The sequence below is a fragment of the Haemaphysalis longicornis genome, unplaced genomic scaffold, assembly GCF_048455015.1.
Source record: "Haemaphysalis longicornis isolate Haplotype H1 unplaced genomic scaffold, Haemaphysalis longicornis Haplotype H1 scaffold_9, whole genome shotgun sequence".
NCBI classification, from domain to species: Eukaryota; Metazoa; Arthropoda; class Arachnida; order Ixodida; family Ixodidae; genus Haemaphysalis; species Haemaphysalis longicornis.
This window is the reverse complement of record NW_027526460.1, coordinates 166136521-166156189: the sequence shown is the minus strand read 5'-3', so window position 1 is coordinate 166156189 and position 19669 is coordinate 166136521. Positions and strand designations below refer to the sequence as shown.

The 19669-nt window shown below is 49.4% G+C and overlaps 1 protein-coding gene across 1 annotated transcript in view; it reads left to right on the top strand.

Annotated features, from left to right (window-relative positions):
- The window catches only part of Notum (palmitoleoyl-protein carboxylesterase notum), a 177675-nt gene that overhangs the window by 23373 nt on the left and 134633 nt on the right, over positions 1–19669 (top strand). The window contains exon 2 of the mRNA XM_077683346.1: positions 1266–1361. Within this exon, the coding sequence (XP_077539472.1) occupies positions 1328–1361 (34 nt within the window). The 5' untranslated portion in view covers positions 1266–1327. The remainder of the gene's footprint in view (positions 1–1265; positions 1362–19669) is intronic.

Here is a 19669-nt window from a genome sequence, read left to right as displayed (position 1 = left end):
GCCGACGCTACACAGGCGGTGAGGAGCGCCATTGTGGAGGGCTCTTATTAATTTTGACCACCTAGGGGATCTTTAACATGCGCCGAAATGTCGAACGCAGGGCGCTTTCGCAACTCGCCTCCATCAGAAAAGTGGCCGCCGCACCCCAGAATGGAATCCGCGTCCTTGGGCTCAGCAGCACAGCGCCTTAGCCACTGAGCCACGGCGGCGTGTAAGCCGTATCTGAAGTGAAACAAATTTGCATTCTTCTTGCAATACCTTGGCTCGCCGAACATTTAGCCCGAGATTGCTCTCTATGTCAAAAAAGGCAATATTTTTCGACGGTAATCCACAAACAGGAGAAAGCATCTTGAGCGCGTGTTAGGGACTTTCCGTACAGATTGGTACCACCAGTTCAGGCAGGTGTGAGTTCCTACGCTCCTGAAGTGACGTCTTTCGTCTGACTTAAGAGTTTCACTTCTAGTTTGTGCGCATGTTCGTGCCTAAACAGATCCTGGGTATTTTGATTATGATGATGATGATAGCGAACCTGCCAATTCCTTCAACCTTTAGGAGAGTCCTTACTGTAACATGGAAACCTGCATTAGGGGCATTACGATTAGGACGAAGTTCGGACAAAGGTTGCGAAGAAACATAGAGGACGTGGGGCTTGCCAGCAAATTTATACAAAAAACGAAGTAGTTACAGAACTCGCTATTTTTTTATTCTGATGTTGCTACGCGGCGTCAAATAATGAGAAACATACACCCACGAAAACGCAGTTCGCGCTATGAAGATAGCGGAAACTTTACTCGGTCAAAATTCTGTTGCCCACTTCAAACAAACCAACTTACTTTTTTGTGAGTGATGCACGTTTACAGGAACGTTTTCAGCGTACAAAAAGGTCCACCAGTGTGTGTGCGTTCCCGTTCGTACCTTTTTGCAGTCTACCAATTTCGTACCCTGGACTCCACTCTCGCCCAGTTCAGGGTAGCAACCCGGGCCCTACATCTCTACACTCCCTGCATTTCCGTTCGTTTTTCTCCCGCTCCTTACTCGGTTTACTTTAGCCCCAGTAACAAAATCCCTTAGACGTCTAAAGCTACAAGTGTACAATGCACGCTTGGGATGCTAGCAGCTATAAAGTTTTTGAATGGCATCTGGCGACCACACTTATCGCTTAATGCCGTCGCCGTTTCCGCGAGCCATTTGCTGTCGGATTGCGGGCTTTCCCTGGTGAGTAAGAAGCTTCGGTGCTCTGACTGAGGATGTTGGCTTCTGCGCAGGTGGCTGGCACTGTTACGACGAAAAAAGCTGCTCAGGACGCTGGAGTAGGGCCCGCCAGCTGATGTCTTCTCTGCAGTGGCCCGAGACACGCCAGGGTGAGAGCGGCGTCTGCTTTGCCTGATGACTGCAGCCCACAGAACGGCCACGCTCATTCTAAGAAAGCAAAGCCACCGATTCATTCTCCGCTTCGACGATTGTGAGCTAACCATATTGCATACCACTGAGTACAAAGTGGCGTTCCGCTGGGTGTCGGGAGCATACTGCCTGCATACCTACGTAATCTGTTTGGCTAATTACAAGGGAAGTACTAGCTTGGTGTACTGACAAGGAATGCATATCGGAAGTAGCCGAAAATAGGTATGTTAGTTTTGATAAGTATATACGTCGGTGGCCTTGTGGCTTAACGCTGGGCTGCTCAGCCCAAGAGCCGTGGCAGCCGCTTTTCTTATGGCGGCGAAAGGCTAAAACGCACGTGTCCACATTTCGGCGCACATTAAAGATCCTCAGGTGGCCGAAACTGTTCCCTAGCCCTCCCCTACGACGAGTCTCAGCCCGGGTATAGCTTTGACACACGAAACTCCCGAAGTCTGTGGCTAAAATTGTCACGTTTTAAAGCAAAGCTTTCTACATGTAGTAGCCAACCGTTATTTCGCGGCGTGCGGGACAATACACTCCCAACGCGGCGGCGGCGGGGGGGGGGGGGGGGGGGGTCAGGAGGGGGGGGGGAGAGTGGAGGGTTCCACTCACGGTGCACACTGTAGATGGCGCGGCGAATTTACCCAGCGTTTCCCGCGCGGAGGTGCCTACTCACCGGCGGGCGCGTCAGCAGTACGGTTTTGTCGTCTGCTGTTCTTTTCTTTCTAAGGACATGGCGGACGCGACTTTCCTCCATCACGTCTTTATTCGCACGGCGGCATAATGCGATAAAGTCCTCAACGCAGGAAGTGTAAGACTCAGCAGGTCTTTGCTCGCGCTTGTCCAATTTCTTTTTGGCGGCTTCTGCACGCGAAGACGACGTGCCGAAGACTCGACGCAACTCAGATGTAAAGCGCAATCATTCAGCGAACTCGTGTTCATCGTTGTAGAACCATGTCTTCGCTATAAGTCGAGGTAAAAGGAGACGTTCCTCAGGTTGAAGGAATCTTCCCACCGATTGCAAGAGCTGACTTCACAGAAAGAAAGTGGAGAAAAAACATGCCCACTGGGTGAGATCAGAGCCCACGACCTACAGAATACACGTCTGGTGCGATGACCACTACGCTACCGGCGGTGCTGTGCTCCCCTCCACTTTCTTGGGTATATATGTCTAGGTAATTATTTCCTGTGTTTGCGGGTGGTACCCAGCACCACTCCGTCTGCTCGGGATGAAAGGGAACTTCTTTTCAACCCTCCGGCTCTCATTCGAGCGTCTCCGGAATGTCGCGAGCGTCGACCAGCGTTGAACCCTCTTAAGCTACCTATGGCGCCAAGACTGCCAGAACAGAGGCCCTCACTATGCATGTAGCAAATCAGAATGGGAAATGAAGGGCTCCTATAATGAAGACAGAAATAATGGAAGGCAGTCAGGAAAGCCAAGGAAAGCGAAGGGGAAGTTGCGGTAGGTCACTTATTCTTCTTGAAACTTATATATTTAAAAAAATAAAGGGGAGGAACACACACACCCATACACACACACACACACACACACACATTTATATATATATATATATATATATATATATATATATATATATATATATATATATATATATATATATATATATATATATATATATATATATATATATATATATATATATATATATATATATATATATATATATATATTGTGTTACCTGGCCGCAGAAGGAATGCGGCGAAACATGGAGGATGACGACACGATCTATATGACCTATTTACATTATTTATAAGGCAGCTGTTGCAGAGCGTTCGGCCAGGCTGCACGCCCCAAACACAGCTCTTCGTCGTTCTTCATCGGGCCCACAGCGGCGCATACCCTACTGCGCCCTTCTTCATCTCCTCGTGACATAGCCCCGCGTCGAAGGCGAACGTCCGGGTCGAGATCACAAGAAATGTTCTGATACGGTGAGGATACGAATGAGAGGAGGAGGGAGGGGAAATGTTCTGACCGCCACGAATTGCAATGGTTCGATGAGCTACGGCCCCTGAACAGCGTTTCCTGCCGATGGAGCGAAGCAGCGGCCAAACCCTTGGAGCTCCGCCGGAGAACTGGGCGGAGATCGGCGTCGTCATATCGTTGCGTCGCGGCTGGTCACGTCGGAAGGTCACGGCGGGTCATTGGCTGGGGAAACAGGCCTGGTCATGTTCATGTCTCACCGGGGCTGGGGCGGGCCGATGGGATCCAAGAGGCTTGTAGCAATAGCTTCGGGAGACGAGACCGGGCGAGGGGGAAGTCAGCTGGTGGGAAGTCAGCTGGTGGTTGGTGTTCGGGGAATTTTTGGAGAGAAAGGATGAGAGGGTGTTTGTTGACCCGCCGCAGGGCATACGGAAAGGTTCTCAGATTTCATTTTATTTATTTCTTTCTCTCTCTTCTTTTTACTCCGCGTGGTCTTGTGCCCCTTACGTAACTCTAACTTTATCTTTTCGTTTTTGAGTTCCAGGGCAGGCCTGTTCCAGGAATGTTGCCGTGGGTGACACGTGCCATTTCAGTTGCCGGGTCATTGGTTTTTCTTTTGTGTGTGGGTTTGTGTGGTTTCCCTCCCTGTTTTTTTTTTCTTTTTTTCTTTTTCCTTGACCTAGTTATTTCCCCTTCTCTATCCTTTCTTTTGACCTGAAGCTTGCAGATAGTTTCTGATAAGGACCCCACTCTCACCGCCTGGTCTACTTCCGGCGGTTCTGAGAACCTTTCCGTATGCCCCGCGGCGGGTCAACAAACACCCTGTCATCCTTTCTCTCCAAAAATTCCCCGAACACCAACCACCGGCTGACTTGCCTGTGACCTACTTCGCGGCTTAAACTATACAACCTTCTTTGCCCCTCAATATCTCCCCCGACATAATCCCAAACCAATCCGCTTTCTCCATATCTCTTCCTTCTTTCCTTCTCCCCTCTCACCTGGGGACCTACCCCTATATAAAGTGTGCCAGCCAGGCGAGAGATTGCCCTGACGAAAGCAAGTCTCTTTGCTGAAACGTTGGCAACAATCGTGCTTTTACCTTGTTCAGTTTTCTTTCCATATATACATATACATATATATATATATATATATAAATATATATATATATATATATACGCACAAAGTAGAAGTACTCTCTTTGGAGACTTTATTTCCAACGTATATATATATATATATATATATATATATATATATATATAGAGAGAGAGAGAGAGAGGGTTCAACGCTCTCGACATGTCGTAGACACTCGAGTCGCGGCCCGGGTGTTAAAAAGGTGCCGTTCACCCCTATTAGTCCGAGTGGCGCTGGCTACCACCCCCAAGCGCAGGAAACAAAAATACCTTAACATAAATACCCCAGAAAGTGGAGGGAAAATAGCCCCGCATGTAACGTAGTGGTCATCCCTCGAGACCGGTATGCTGGAGGTCGTGGGTGGGGATCCCACCCGGCGGGCATTTTTTCTCCACTTTCTTTCCAAATTCTTTATCTTCTTCAATAACCTACCTCATCCTCCACTTTGCTTTCCATGGTTTTCTTGACTGCCAACCTTTCTTTCAGTCATATTTCAACAAGCCCCACATTTCCATTTCTGATTCGCTATATGCATAGCGAGGGCCTCTGTGCTGGTAGTCTTGGTGCCATAGGGAGCTTAAGAGGGTTCAACGCTGGTCCACACTCTCGACATGTCTTAGACCCTCAAGCCACGGCCCGGGGGTTAAAAAGAATATCTTCTTCACTCTGATTAGTCCAGATTTCAACGCACATTGAAAATCCCCAGGTGGTTTATATTCTTTTGCCGGCATGCAGTATATGGTGTGCCTCATTATACAGGAGTAGCTGCGTGGCATCAAATACACCAATATTGTCCCGTAACCAAAGACGGCTCAGTTGTCTTGAAGAATAAACAAGCTTAAAAATGCCATGTGTACGAGATTTCGGCGTACGTTAAAAATCCCTAGGTTGTCAAAATTAACCCAGAGTTCTCCACTACGGCGCGCCTCATCGCCTGTGTTGTGTAGGCGTGATAAAACCCGACAATCAATCAAGACACAAGTTTCTTGGAGCGAACTCGTGTGCCCCTAACAACTAAAAAAATACACATCCGCCAAAGCAGCAGTCAGCAAAGGGCAGTGCGCTGGCGATGCGAGTGTCGGCGAAGCGAATACAGCGGCGGCTGCCCTGGGAGTCGGCGGGACTGTTTCTCGAAACGCCGAATTACAACGGGAAGACTGGAGACCAAAGAAGATTATTCTAGTTTAGTGACGTGAGGGTCAAACACTCGCCTTATATAAATAAAGTAAAGGAAAGGATACATGCACTTTGTTTATTACCCTGATGACACAGCCGGTACCGACGGATGGTAAAAAGAAAACAGAAGTATACAAACACAATGACTGGTTCGTCCCATTCCCACCCCTGTCAATGTGCATCGAACCGATGCTACAATAAAACGATACTCCAAACGAACACAAAAAGAAAGTTCGTCATATCATGTAGTAAAGCTTCAGGTGTACCACGTGGACGACGTCGGGCCGGGTAGTTCGTTGTAATGTGCCGGAATCACCGTCGGGGACAACCCCGTAGATAAGATGGCCAACACATCGTTGTATTCTGTAGGGCCACAAATACCGTCACAGGAGCTTCTCACTCAGTCTGCGTCGTCGAGTGGGAGCCCAAACGCACACAAGTTCGCCTGTGTGATACTCGGCGTCTCGGCATCGGAGTTTCTGGCGTCCGGCATTCGCCATATGGTGGTCCGAAGTACGTACACGGGAAAACTGGCGTGCCTCCTCCGCACGCCGTAGGTATTCTTGGGCGTTCGTGTTGAGGTCCTCGTCGCCTACGTGTGGCAGCAGGGCGTCAAGCATGGTAGTCGGCTGCCGGCCATAGACAAGCTCGAATGTAGTAATCCGCGTAGTTTCCTGGACGGCTGTATTGTACACGAACGTAGCATAAGGGAGCATTTCGTACCATGTTTTACGTTCAACGTCGACCGTGCACACACAGCATATCGGCTCCGTCTTGTTTCAGCTTCGTTCGGTTAGACCGCTCGTCTGAGTGTGATACGCTGTGGTATTCCGGTGATCCGTGTTGCTGCAACGTAGCACACCTTGCCCCGCAGTGTATGCCATTCCGCGGTCCGTGACTAGTACCTCAGGGTCTCCATGTCGCAGAACAGCTTGAACTTTGCGACTTCAAGGCTGCATTTATTTCACGTTTTTTGGTACCCAAGGAGGTGGGAAAAAAAGACACTCAACGGTAGCTTGACGAGGCCCCTGCCTCCTGTAACATGGACAACATTGGGCACAGTACATACAAGAGCATTTCGTTGTCAACCATAGACAAAGGAATATTTTGTCAATTTTTCAACATTGTATAAATACATATTTACGCACAGATGCAAGAGATACATACATACGCAAAGGTAAAATCAACTTGGCATGCAAGCTAAAATTTCCATGTACCCCGATGAATGCAAGTCAGAAGTGTAACAAGTATATACACCTACATACAAATCCAAGACAGACCAATACAATTCTTCATATTTTACATCGGCATCAATCTTCCAGTATACACAAAGTTTATTTAATAAAATCGGGAGCATGACACAAGACAATATTAGAAAGATCAAAATACTTAACCATTAAGGAATAGCTCAAACGCGTGTGTAACTGATAAGGTATCTATGTCCTTCCCCAGTCACTGAAGGCTGTTTAGCAATACCGGTATTTTGCTTCGTAGCATATTATCTCCATAAATGGTTCGGTTAAAAGAGACCGACCGAAAAGACAGATGTCTCTTAACACGTGCATGGGCATTTTTAATTAATTTAGACATAATAAGCAGGCTATTCGTACCTTTATTTCTTTCTTTAATTAGCTTCTTGCAGAGACGGTAGTCATAGAAGTTTGCGATGCTACTGAGGTGAAGCTTTTTCATCAGAGGACGCACGGGGTGGTCAGAGACGACGTTTGAGATATTTCTTATTGTTCTATTCTGTAATCTAGTAAGTTTATGTAGATTTGTAGAAGTAGTGGTACCCCATACAAGAAAACAGTATTCAATATACTGGTAAGAACAGTGATTTATATAGTAAGAGTCTAGTTTTCATTGCAAGCAAGTCTCGGTGACGGTAAAGTGCACCTGTGAAACGTGATAGTTTAGTAACTACTTGATCTGTATGTAAGTCCCAAAGCATATTTTCAGAAAATGTTACTCCTAGCGTCTTAAAACTACTTACTGTTTGAATGTGAGAGCCATTTAGCAAAAGAGTGATTTTGGTGCAGCTGTTTGTCTTTTGCTCGGAAAAGAACAGCGTTGGTCTTGTCAGTGTTTATAGATAGCCCATTACACGATGCCCATTCACCAAGTTTAAGCAAAATTTTATTTCCTCGTTTAAACAAAACTTCGCAGTTAGTATCCGAAATGAATAGACTTGTATCATCTGCGTAAATTACAAATTTACCTGGAGGATCGATTTGAACAATGTCATTGATATAGATGTTGGATAGGTAAGGTCCTAATATACTGCCATGGGGGACTCCAAACATACTCTCTTTTTCTGAGGAATGGTGATTATTTAATGAAACATATTGGGTACGATTACTTAGATATTACTCGCTGATATTGCGCGCTATGGCGTCCCCGTTCTTGTGTAGTCCCCATCGGAAGAGCGGCCGTCTCTGCGCAGCGCGTCATGTAGTCCGTCTCTACGACAATCCACTTGTTCTCGGATCGTGACGTAGGGAACGGGAGGAAAAGGTACATTCCAATCTGTTGAAACATCCTCGATGGGACGGCGGTTGGCTGCAGACGTCCGGCGGGTCTCATCGGTGGCGTCTTTCGTCGCTGGCAGTCACGGCAGCTCCGGATGTAGTGGGTGACGTCGGATGTAAGGCGGGGCCAGCAGTACTTCGCCTTGATTGTTCCAACATCTGCGTGCTCTGCCGAGATGTCCGGAAGACGGGTCGTCGTGACACGCTTCGACAATTTCGTCCCGAAGGTCTACAGGGATGACCAGAAGTTAATTTCTTGACCTGGGTTGACATTTTTCTTCCCGTGGACAGAGTGTTTGAGGCTGAATGCAGCTAAGTTGTGTTTGAAGGCCCTTGGAACGCTGGCATTGTGTCCTTCGAAGTAACCGATCATGACGCGTAACTCGGGGTCTGCACGCTGCTGGGCGGCTAGGTCGAGCTTCGTCATGACTCCGAAGAATGCTCAGTCTTCATTTGAGTCAGGCACCATTGGAGACAGGCAGTCCGCGTCGGAGTGTTTCTTGACCAATTGATAGACTATTGTAACGTAGAATTCTTGCAGGCACAAGCTCAACCTACCGAGACGGCTGGAGGGGTCCTTCAAACTGGTGAGCCAACACAGGGCATAGTGGTCTGTGCCAACCTTGAACGGTCCGCCAAACACTAACGGGATAAATTTTGAAATGGCCCATATAATAGTGAGGTACTCTTTCTCAGATCGCACTCTTTCTAGAGGCACTCTTTCACAGGAGAGCGCCTGTCCTGTGGTTATCCTTCTGCCTGTCTCGTCTTTCGCGCTGTGATTAAGTATGAACACCTACCAACTCGCCCAACTTGCAACTGTCCTACTCTTTCTCAGAGGCTGAGTAGTTTTTCTGTTCTCTCGACAGTCCACGGCTGGCATAGGCGATTATTACTTTTTACAAAGCACTTTGCTTTTCGACGATGAGGGCACCGAAGCCTGGAATCCCGGCACCCAATTCACTGACGCCCCTATGAATTTCTAATTAAGCGTTTTCGTTGAATGAGCGAGCACAGGCAGGCTTAGCAGGCGCTGTTGGAGCTCGCAGAATGCTTCCTCTTGGCGTTTTCCCAGCTGCAAGGGGTGCTTTCTTTCGTCCAGCGCGTGAGTGGCTCTGCAATGCGTGCAAAAGTTGGAACGAAGCGTCGGTAGAATAGTCACAGTCCGAGGAATCTTCGCACGCATTTCTTGTCGCTGGGCCTTGAAAAGTTGGCTATGGCTGACGTGTTTGCAGATTTTTTTTTATTGATTGTAGGGTTTAACGCGCCGACGCAACGCAGGCGATGAGGCGCGCCGTAGTGGAGGGCGCCGGATTAATTTTGACCACCTGGGGATCTTTAGCGTGCGCCTAAATCTCGTACACACGGGCGTTTTTGCTTTTCGCCTCCATCAAAAAAGCGGCCGCCGCGGCCGGGAATCGAACCCGCGACCTTGTGCTCAGCAGCGCGACGTGTTTGCAGGGTCAGGCAGGACTCCCTCGGCACTGATGACGTCGCCCAAAAACTTTATCCTTGTACTGAAGCGGCACTTCTCAGGCTTCAGTGTCGTACCTGATGTTCGGATTGCCTCGAGTACCACCTCCACCTTTGCGAGGTGCTCATCGAAGCTCCGGGGGAATACCACATCGCCGTCGAGGTAGACGAGGCAAGTGTACCAGTTTAGGCCGGCTAGCGCAGTGTCCTTAACTCGATGGAATGTTGCTGGTTGCCGTGCACAGCCCAAACGGCATCACCTTTAACTCGTAAAGACCGCCTCGCGTTATAAAAGCAGTCTTCTCACGGTCTTCTTCGTACAGTTTAGTTAGCCAATACCGGTTTTCAAGTCCATCGACGACAAGTACTTGGTGTGGCAAAGGTGGCCGAGGGCGTTGTTGATTCGCAGAAGAGGGTACACGTCCATTTTCTTCATTTTGTTCAGTCGTCGGTATCATCGCAGAATCTTAATGTACCATCATTTTTCTTCACGAGCACAACGGACCGTCCCAGGGACTTTGAACTTTTAGATGGTTGTATGATGTCGTAGTTCAGTATGTCGTCATACGTGCGTCCGGATAGCCTCGCGCTCGTGTAAAGACACGCGGTAAGGTGACTGTCGCATTGGGTCAACGCCCTTTTCGGTGATTATGCAGTGCTTCGCAAGAGGCGTCTGACGTAGCTTCGAAGTTGACAAAAAGCAGTCTGTGTAGCAGTGTAGCTAAGCCCTGATCCTGTCCTGTTTTTCGTGCGGTAGCGCCAGGTTGACGTCAGTGAGATCAGCAGACTCGAAGCCGTCGTCAGGTGAGCGCGGGAAGTCGGCAACGCTGATCACGTCACTTTCTTCCTGAATTTCTTCGAGGAACCCAGTTGACGCGCCCTTGTTTAGGTGCTGATATTCTTCTGTAAAATTCGTGATCGGAACGTGGGATCTTCCTTGCTTCAAGCGCATGATGCCCATTGTGACGGAGACACCACGCTCCAGGAGCAACCTCTGGTCGCTCTCCATGATAGCTTCGGTGTCAGAAGCACCATCTTGAGTGTAGACAGCGTAGACAGTGTAGACAGCTCTCACGGGGAGGAAAGGTGACGTGGTCATTTGCAATCCTTAAAGAAGTAGTCGGCCCTTAATTTCGGCGCCACGGTGCGATCCGAGGAGAAACAAATAGAGTTGTCCTGCAAATGGATATTAGCACCGTTATCGTTCAAAAAGTCGATGCCCAAGATTACGTAGCAGTTTCAGTTAGGCAGTATGACGAGCGGAGCAGGGTACTTTGTGCCGTTTATGGTGACGCCCGACGCACAGGTTCCACTATGCGTGATGAGATGGCCTCCTTCTGTGCGCATCTGTGGACCGCCCCAACTTGTATCTTTTTTCAGTTTCGACGGAGAATAATCCGCTCATCACTGCATAATCGGCTCCCGTGTCTATTATTGCGACTATGTCGAGGACGTGGATGGATAGCTGTACATCAGAAACAGCTGTTTTGAGTTTCAGGTTCGTCGGGTGTCCCATCACGGCTGGTTCGCGTTGATCGCTGGCGGTACGTGTCGTCGTTTTTGTCGTCTTATTGATTGTGGGTTTGGTCACGTCGTGTAGGCGTCGCACCCTGTGGCTGTCGTCGGGGGAGGGGGGGGGTCAAGTCAGGGATAGAGTGGACCGTCGGCTTGTATGCGCGTCGCGAATTTTGGTCTCCCGTGCGTCGTTACGCCGTTGGAGGGTTTTCGTTTTTCTGTCATTGTGCAACTTCATCTCCAGAAGTTTCCCCTTCGTGGGCAGGAGGACCGTCCACGCGCGAAGTCAGCGTTGCTGCGGCGGCTAGGCCATAGTATGGATAGTGTGACGGCGAACAAGTGGAATGGATTGATACACGGCTGGTACGAGACAGGTACTCCTCGCACACACTTGGTCGTTGACCTGGGAGAGGGCGTGGTGCACGGACGGAGAAACCTCAGAGGCCGAGTTTTTTTGTAGGGGCGGCTAGGGTAAATGTGCTTTTGCGCCGCAGTGGTAGCACAGCGGACGATGGTCGGGGGTTCGCTATACGTCGGTCTTCCTTGTGGCCGGTTTTGGACCGAAAGTGGTCAGGCGGGCGACAGTGGATGGCGGTACGGCGGGGCCTCCTGACCACAAGTTTGAGGGTGGCGGGTTCAAAGAACCGCTCCAGAATAGGTCATTGCTCGTGGCTCACTGGGTGCTTCCGATGGCGTTATCGTCAGCCTGTCTACGCCCACTGCAGAGCAAAGGTCTCTCTCATAGATCTCCAATTATTCTTGTCCTGTGCTAATTGCGACCAATTTGTCCCAGAAAACTTCTTGATCTCATCTGCCCATCTGACTTTCAGTCGCCTCCTGCCACGCTTGCCTTCTCTACGGATCCACTCTGTTACCCTTAATGATTTCTACTATGTCCATACCATGCGCTTGTTTCCTTAACGACTCCGCTCTCTTCTTGTCCCTTAATGTCATCCTATCATCTTCCGTTCCATTGCTCGCCGAGTCGTCCTCAATTTAAGTTGAACCCTTTTAGTGAGTCTCCAATTTTCCGCCCCGTAGCTGAGTGCCGGTAAGATGCAGGTGTCATACAGTTTCTTCTCCAGGGACAATGGTATGCTGTCATTCATTATCTGAGAATGCCTGCCCAATGCACTGAACCCCATTCTTATCCTTCTAATTATCTCTGCCTCGTGGTAGGGATCTTGGGTCACTACTTGGCCGGAGTAGATATAATCACTTGCGACTTCTACTGCCTCGCCACCTATCTCAAAACGCTTTGCTCTCCCCAGGCTATTCATCGTAACTTTAGTTTTATGCATATTACTTTTCAGGCCCACGGTTCTACTCTGTGCGTCTAGTGCGAAAAGCATGCTTTGCAATTCCTCGTCCGAGTTACTTAGCAAGGCAACATCATCAGCAAATCTCAGATAACTCAGGTATTCTCCATTAACCCTTACTCCCACCTGTTTAAATCTAAGATGCACAAAATTCTGTTAGCGATTACCTTGGTAAGTACCTTGTCGACGACTGATAGCTGATCGTCATGTAATTTTTCAAATCCTTCATATCAGCTTTTTTACGGAATAGGATGATGTTTGCGTTCTTCCAAGATTCCAGTACACTCGCAGTAATTAAGTGTTGCGTATACAGGTTTACCAGTTTTTCTACTACAATTTACGCGCCATCCTTCAAGGCGTGTGCTGTTATCTGATCCTCACCAGGTGCTTTGCCCCCTGTTATTTCTTTCAAAGCCTTCTTTATTTCTTCCTGCGTTACTGGTGGGATATGTGTACCTCTTCTGAACAATTTCCTCGTTCGGTGTTAATCTGGATGACGTGGCTACTGTAGAGGTCCGTATAGAACCCCTTGGCTACTGTAACTACTTCAGCCCTATTTCTGATTGCGTGCCTTGCTTGTCTTTAGTGCATACATATGTTTTTTTCTCATGGCTCCTCTTCACTGTTTCAGGCTGGCTCCGTTCTTTACACTTCTTTACATGCTCAATCCTCTCCATATATAGCAGCTGTCTCATGCTCATTAACTCCGAAAGCGCCGCTCGTTCTATTCTTTCAGCTGGGGTGCAGACGTGGAGACTGTCATGCTTCACGTTTCCTAATTAAATCTTTCCCCTCCTGAGAAAGTTTACCGGTATCCTGTCTAGCGATCGTACCTACGACTTCTACAGCACACTCCGTGATAATGCGTGTAAGATTTTCACTGACTCCCTGTGTCGTGAACTCTGCTTCTTCTGTCAAAGTTGAAAGTCGGTTCGGCAGTGCGGTCCTAAATTCTTCAGCTTTCCGGCTTACTGTTAGCTCATTAATCGTCTTCTTTTGCTCTAGCTTGTTACGGTCCCTCCTCCAATCTAGCTTAATTCGATATCTTACCATAGGGTGGTCACTACGCCTCACCCTTCCGAGCACCTCTACATCCTTCACGACGTCAGGGTTGTCGCATAATATGAAGTCTATTTCATTTTTATGCTCCTCAATCGGGCTCCTCCACGTCCACTTCCGACTCTCCCGTTTGCAGAAGAAGGTATTCATGATACGTAGATTATTCCGTTCTGCAAACTCTGCAAAGTCCCGTCTTTTAATCTTACAAGCGAGACCATAGTCCCTAAGTGTCTTGTCTCCAACCTGCTTCTTGCCTACTTTAGCATTGAAGTCTCCCATAGTTCTGTGGTATTCTGCGTTTACGGTATTCTACGGTATTCTCCGTTTGTACTGTACACGTTGCCGATTCCACATTTTCATAGCAGCGTTCACCTAGCTGGTCGTCATGGCCGGATGTACGCACGTAGCCTTGGACCACCTTTAATTTGTATCTTTTATCAAGTCTAATCCGCCTCTTTCACAGCCCCACTGCGCATGCGCAATCCCCTAGCGGACAAGTTCCTAAGCAGTCCGGTAGGGGCAGCAGACGACATTCCCCACAGCTCCCGCACAAGCGGGAAGGGGTCGTGGTTGTATTTACATCGTTTGATTTTTTGTGTGTGCTCGTTGTGCGCGGAACAATGCCCACAACTTGTGCTGCGTTCCGCTGTAACTCGGAGTGCCGAAAAGGGAACGGTGTCGGGTTCTATCGCTTCCCGTCGCCCGCACGCGATCGGCTACGGCGGCTTGCGTCGCTCGCGTCGGCTCGGGGGATGGGAACTTTGGGCTTAGCATCCTGGCGGATATTTGATCGCCGCTATCTGTGCAACTGCGAATGACAATCCGCAACACAACTTTTCACTACACTATCATCCCCTTTCTCGCATGAAGAACTCTATTTAAGCTATAACTGCCGTTTGAGCGATCGGTGACCGAGACATCTGCGTAGCCTGTTTCAATGCTTCCGCGCAGGTATCGCCATCTCTGCGCCGCTCGGAGCACCGTGCGCCGCGGCGACCGGTCAGCGTAGGCTTGCATCGCGGCAGATGTCTGATCGCCGCTTTTAGAATAAGCCCTGACAACAATCCTTAGCACAATTTTTCACCACACTAACACCTACTTTCTCGCATGTGGAACTTATTTTTAGCAATCAGATTGATTCAGAAGAGCAGCGACAAGAGCGGTTGCTACCGTGGTCTGCGCCGGTTCGAGCCGCTGAGTGTATACCGAGCTGGCAGGCGCGGCCGGCGTGTGCGCAGACTGTTTCCGAAGGCAGAAAACGCTTCACGATTGCTTGCTTTATCCATTTCTTGCGAACAAACGCTCAGAATCTACAAATTCAGCTCAGCGATCATCGTAGTTGACCATGGAGCAAAAGCAGTGGGCGGAGCGACGCCGACGACGCATCTATTGCGCGCATCGGGCCGTCTCAAATTCACGCGTGCGACTAGTCGGGGCGACAGTCGTAACGATCAGTCGCATGCGAATCGCGTGTACCAATCGTATTGTCCAGCGCTTAAAGGCATTTTGCGAACTGCCGGCCTTTGTTGAGCTGGCGATAGCACTTCATGCCAGACGACTCCAAGTACTGCTCGCTCTGCTACTCGGACGGCACACGGATCTGTCCGAGATTTCTCTGCCAGCCCTCATTCAGTAATAAGAAGCCGCCTGGTATCATGTGATGACCAGGGGCTGTCATCTTAAGGCGTTATAACACCAACACAGAAGAAAAACTTCGGCTGCTCCTCGCCGTAATGTGGGATTGCCGTGCATACAACGAGAACGCAGCCGGAGGAAACGCCGGCAAACCCTACCGCCTCAACTTCCGCTAGGCACGCTAGGTGGCAGCACACCGCAATGAAAAAGGCGGATTACAAGACCGGCTACGCTTTCGTTAATTCTATGGTATTCTTTTTACGTTGCCAGCTGTGGTTTTATTCACTAGGAATCTCCCTCCCAGTTCTTTTCTGTACACTAGACCACGGTAACATAGGACGTGTCGATTTTGCAGCACTGTAAGTGCTTAACCTGCCCTCCTAACCTCACGAAGCCCTATTATATCCCATTTAATGCCCTCTAATGCCTTCTTCTAGATTCGGCTCGCTAGAGAAAGCCCTCGTGTTCAACGTTGCCAGGTTCAGGTTCCAATGGCGGCCTGTTAGCACCCTGTGCTGCATCACAGGTGTCACCGCCGCCGTGGTCATTTCCTTCGCAGCCGCTGGAGACTGGTGGACGACGGTTAACTGGCGTAAACCTGAGGTCTTTATCTGAGATCGGACGTATTTATGGGAGGTCAGATGACGTAGAAGTCGCTAAAGTGTATTGAACTTCTTCCCGCATCACGCCGCTCAGGGACGCGGCTTGGGGTGGCGGCGTCGTCGGGAAGTTTCCGCATACCCCCCCCCCCCCCCCCCTTCCTGCCCAACGACTGCTCGGATTGTCTCGCGTAGTGTATCGGAGCTAAAAGTGCCGGCACCAATCTTCCCCGAAATCAGCGTATTGATCGGGCGGTCGTACTGCCTCGTACAAATTTCCAGCTTTTTCTCCATCGCGGTGGCCTCAGACGCGAATTGGGACACCATCTTAGGGGGGTTATGAACAAGGCAAATGAAGCGCTCTTGCTTTACCACTCGCATTAGAAAACGTCGTTTTTTTGAAGAACAATAGTCTTTCTTGGGCTACTTGGACGCGAAAATTTTCGTCTGCAAATCTAAACGCCCAAATCCAGGTGGCAATATTCATACTTCTCGACGTTGTTGAACAAAAACAAAACATTGCGCAAATGTGAGGTAAAATATCAATACATAAGTAATATTTGAAGTGTTCCTTTATTAAAAAAGTCAGGGATGCTTGATTTTTGCGATACATCCACTGCAGAAAAAGAAATTCTCTTTTTCGCCTGCTGTTGCCCGCGCCGCTATAACTCCTGGCGGAATTTTAAGAAACCAAACGGCAACAGTAACAAATGGTTCCACTAGCTAGGTTCCACGTTCCGCTTGGAACGCACATGGAGCAAGGCAACGTGGTTCTATAAACGTTGTAGTAGGGTATATCGATTCACGCGCGTCTCCGCAGTACGGCAGCGCTGGCATCGAGGCACGTGGCCTGGAGCAGTGAAACGCGGTAAATTCAAATTGACCTGAGCAAACCTCTAGTTTGTTTACCTTGGGAGGAGCGAAACAACACAGGAACAGCGTAAGAGGTAAGCGGGAAAGTGAATTGAGGCATTTACTTCGCAGGGCGGCCCGACCACTATCGTCTTTCGCCGGCATTTGCTACGAAAGGACCAGATACGCGGCAATTTTGTTTCCTTCCGTAATTTCTAGGTCCGCACGGCGAAAAAGCCGCTTCATTTTCTCAACAAAAACGAGCACGGTTTCGTTTGGATGCTGCGTGCTGAACTGCTGCAACTGCAAAGCCTGTTGCTTGAGTACCAGAGTAGTGAACGTTTTCAAAAGCTCAGACTTGAACAACTCCCAAAGGGTCATGGTGCGCTCGTCGTTTTTGAGCCAAATGCGAGCAGAGTCTTCAAGATAGAAGTATACTGCCTCAACGTTTCGTCGTCGTCACATCGGTTGAATGTCCGGACCCGCTCGAGAAGATCAGGAGCTTCTGAAGGTGACCCGTGAAATGATGGTGGTTCCCGTGGCTGCTGCAATATGACAGGTGACGTAGTCGAAGCAGTGGTCGTGGTCGCGCCTTGTACTTTCATGAGATGATTTTGAAGAAGACCGAGCTCCGTACGAAAAACTTGAATTCAGCGCCTTGGGCGGCTTGGATTTGCTTGGAGACTTGCCGTTGGCTTAGGGTGCATGTACCCTGGATCTCCACCAGATGTTATGAAGCCAAAGAATACGTAGTTGTTTTGAATGAAAAGCAAGTTTATTGGAGCGAACTTGTGCTCCCCTGACAACGAAAAGAATACACATGGGGCGAAGCAGCAGTCACCGAAGTGACGTGTGCAGGCGAGTGTCGCCGCACCGAATACAGCGGTGGCTGCCTTGGAAGTATTTATCTTTCTTCGCGACTGGTTCACGAAACATCGGAAATAAACTTCGCGCTACAAGGACGGGACGAAAGAAGAGGACAGGAAGAGAAAGATTGATTGATGATTGATTGTAGGGTGTAACGCGCCGACGCAACGCAGGCGATGAGTCACGCCGTAGTGGAGGGCTCCGGATTCATTTTGACCACCTGGGGATCTTTAACGTACGCCTAAATCTCTTACATGCGCGTTTTTGCTTTTCGCCTCCATCAGAAAAGCGGCCGCCGCGACCGGTAATCGAACCAGCGACCTCGTGCTCCGCAGCGCAACGCCTTATCCACTGAGCCACCGCGGCGGGCTAAGGAAGAGAAAGAGAAGTACCGTCCTTGTAGCGCGAAGTTTATTTCCATTATGTCAGACTAACTAGCCCGTCAGGATGTTTTAATGGCTGACTTCATTGCGCGAACTTCTTGCTTTTCTGTCCTTTTTGGGAAAGCGAAAAAACTTATCCGAGGTGTGCCCCTTCTGGCTCCACTCAGCTGCGCAAGAGAAATGCTTAACCTGTGCCTCTCTCCACATCTTTCAAAAAACGGCGCGTGGAAAATTGTTCGCTACAATAGTTGGTACTCGTAAGCCGTCGCCTGTCCAGAGGCACCGCCGGCGCAGGTACAAGGGAAAGCAACTCTCGATCCCTGGGACGTTGCGCATTGGCAGTTTCATGAGCAGTCAGATGCAGGCGCGCTGGCCCCTTGATGTGGGGAAGAAATTACTGAGAGATAAGAAACACTAGCTACGTATCTGCTTCCATCACTGCAAATGTAGTTGAAAGTCGTCTTCCAGCCGACGACGAAACTCCTTCCGCATTTTCTACGCCCACCGCTCCGGCTCCTCCCCTCTCCGTCGCTTCTCGTAGTGATGAACGGAACGCAGGTTTTCTTTTAATGGAAGTCAATTCTCTCGCCTTTACACTTCTCACGCACCGTCTGTTGGGACAGCGCGCATTCTTCTCTTTCTTATATGTTTTTTTTGCCCGGAACAGGACCAGCGGGAGGTGTTCTTGCAGTGATTTCGCACGTGCTGGAGCCTTTCTGGAGCATTTTTAAAGTTTCATTTCTTGGATAGTTCGCCGCTAGGTGGCGACTAGTATGGATGGCGCTCACGTTGGCTCTGTGTTTTTGCCGCAATAAGTGCGGTTCAACCACCCCCAGTGACCTACGAGTTACACCATCGTACTTGTAAAGTGTTCCGCTACACCACGGTGGAAGTCCCACCTCGAACAGTCCTCCCGAGAACCTTCTGTGAGTCACGAAGATTCCTTGGTGAGCTAAGCCTACCCAGCGACACGTCATCGCTGCCGCCGCCGCTGCTGCGGCCCGCAATGCTGGGCCGCCAGCAGGGACCTCAGAAAGGCCCCGCTGCCACGACGTCGCGTCAGAAGAAGAAACTTTCGGCTGAACAGCGCATCGCAGAGGTGCAAACTGGCTCATCACGACCACTAGACTTGACCGGACGGCCCCCAGTCCCTCCCGACCCAGACACCCAGATGGACCATGATCAGCGCGTTGAAGACAGCGGGGACAGTGATCCCGGACCTGTCTGGCAACGCAACCAGACGAGTGCCACCGCAACTATAACCAAGACAGACCGCGTAAGTCGGCCCCGTTTACTACTCACGCTCAGACCACTGACCAAAATTAGTATCAGAGACATCCCTAAAGGCTCCTTTGCACACCTGATCGGCATTACAGCCCCTCAGACCTACCTCTCTGAAATCGCATCTCACAAATACGATGTCGCCGGCAATTGTATACACATTACAGTGTACGATGAGGAACACGCCCAGCGTATCGTTCAAACCACAAGTATACAAAGTCGTCACAATGGCAAAATCATTGCCATCCCCGTCGAGGTCAAGGAATCGCATCACCGCCCGAACACGACACGCGGAGTCATCGAAGTCGAACCGAATGAGTCTAATGAAGACATCCTGAGGTGGCTTCGATGTGAGCAAGCTAAGGTGCTTAACGCACAAAGAATAGGCAAGACCAACAGAGCAGTCGTCACTTTTGACTCTCCAACCCTCCCTAAAGTTGTGAAGTACTATATGGCAATTGTCAAAGTAACAGCCTACTCCCCGAAGCGTATGGTATGTTACAATTGC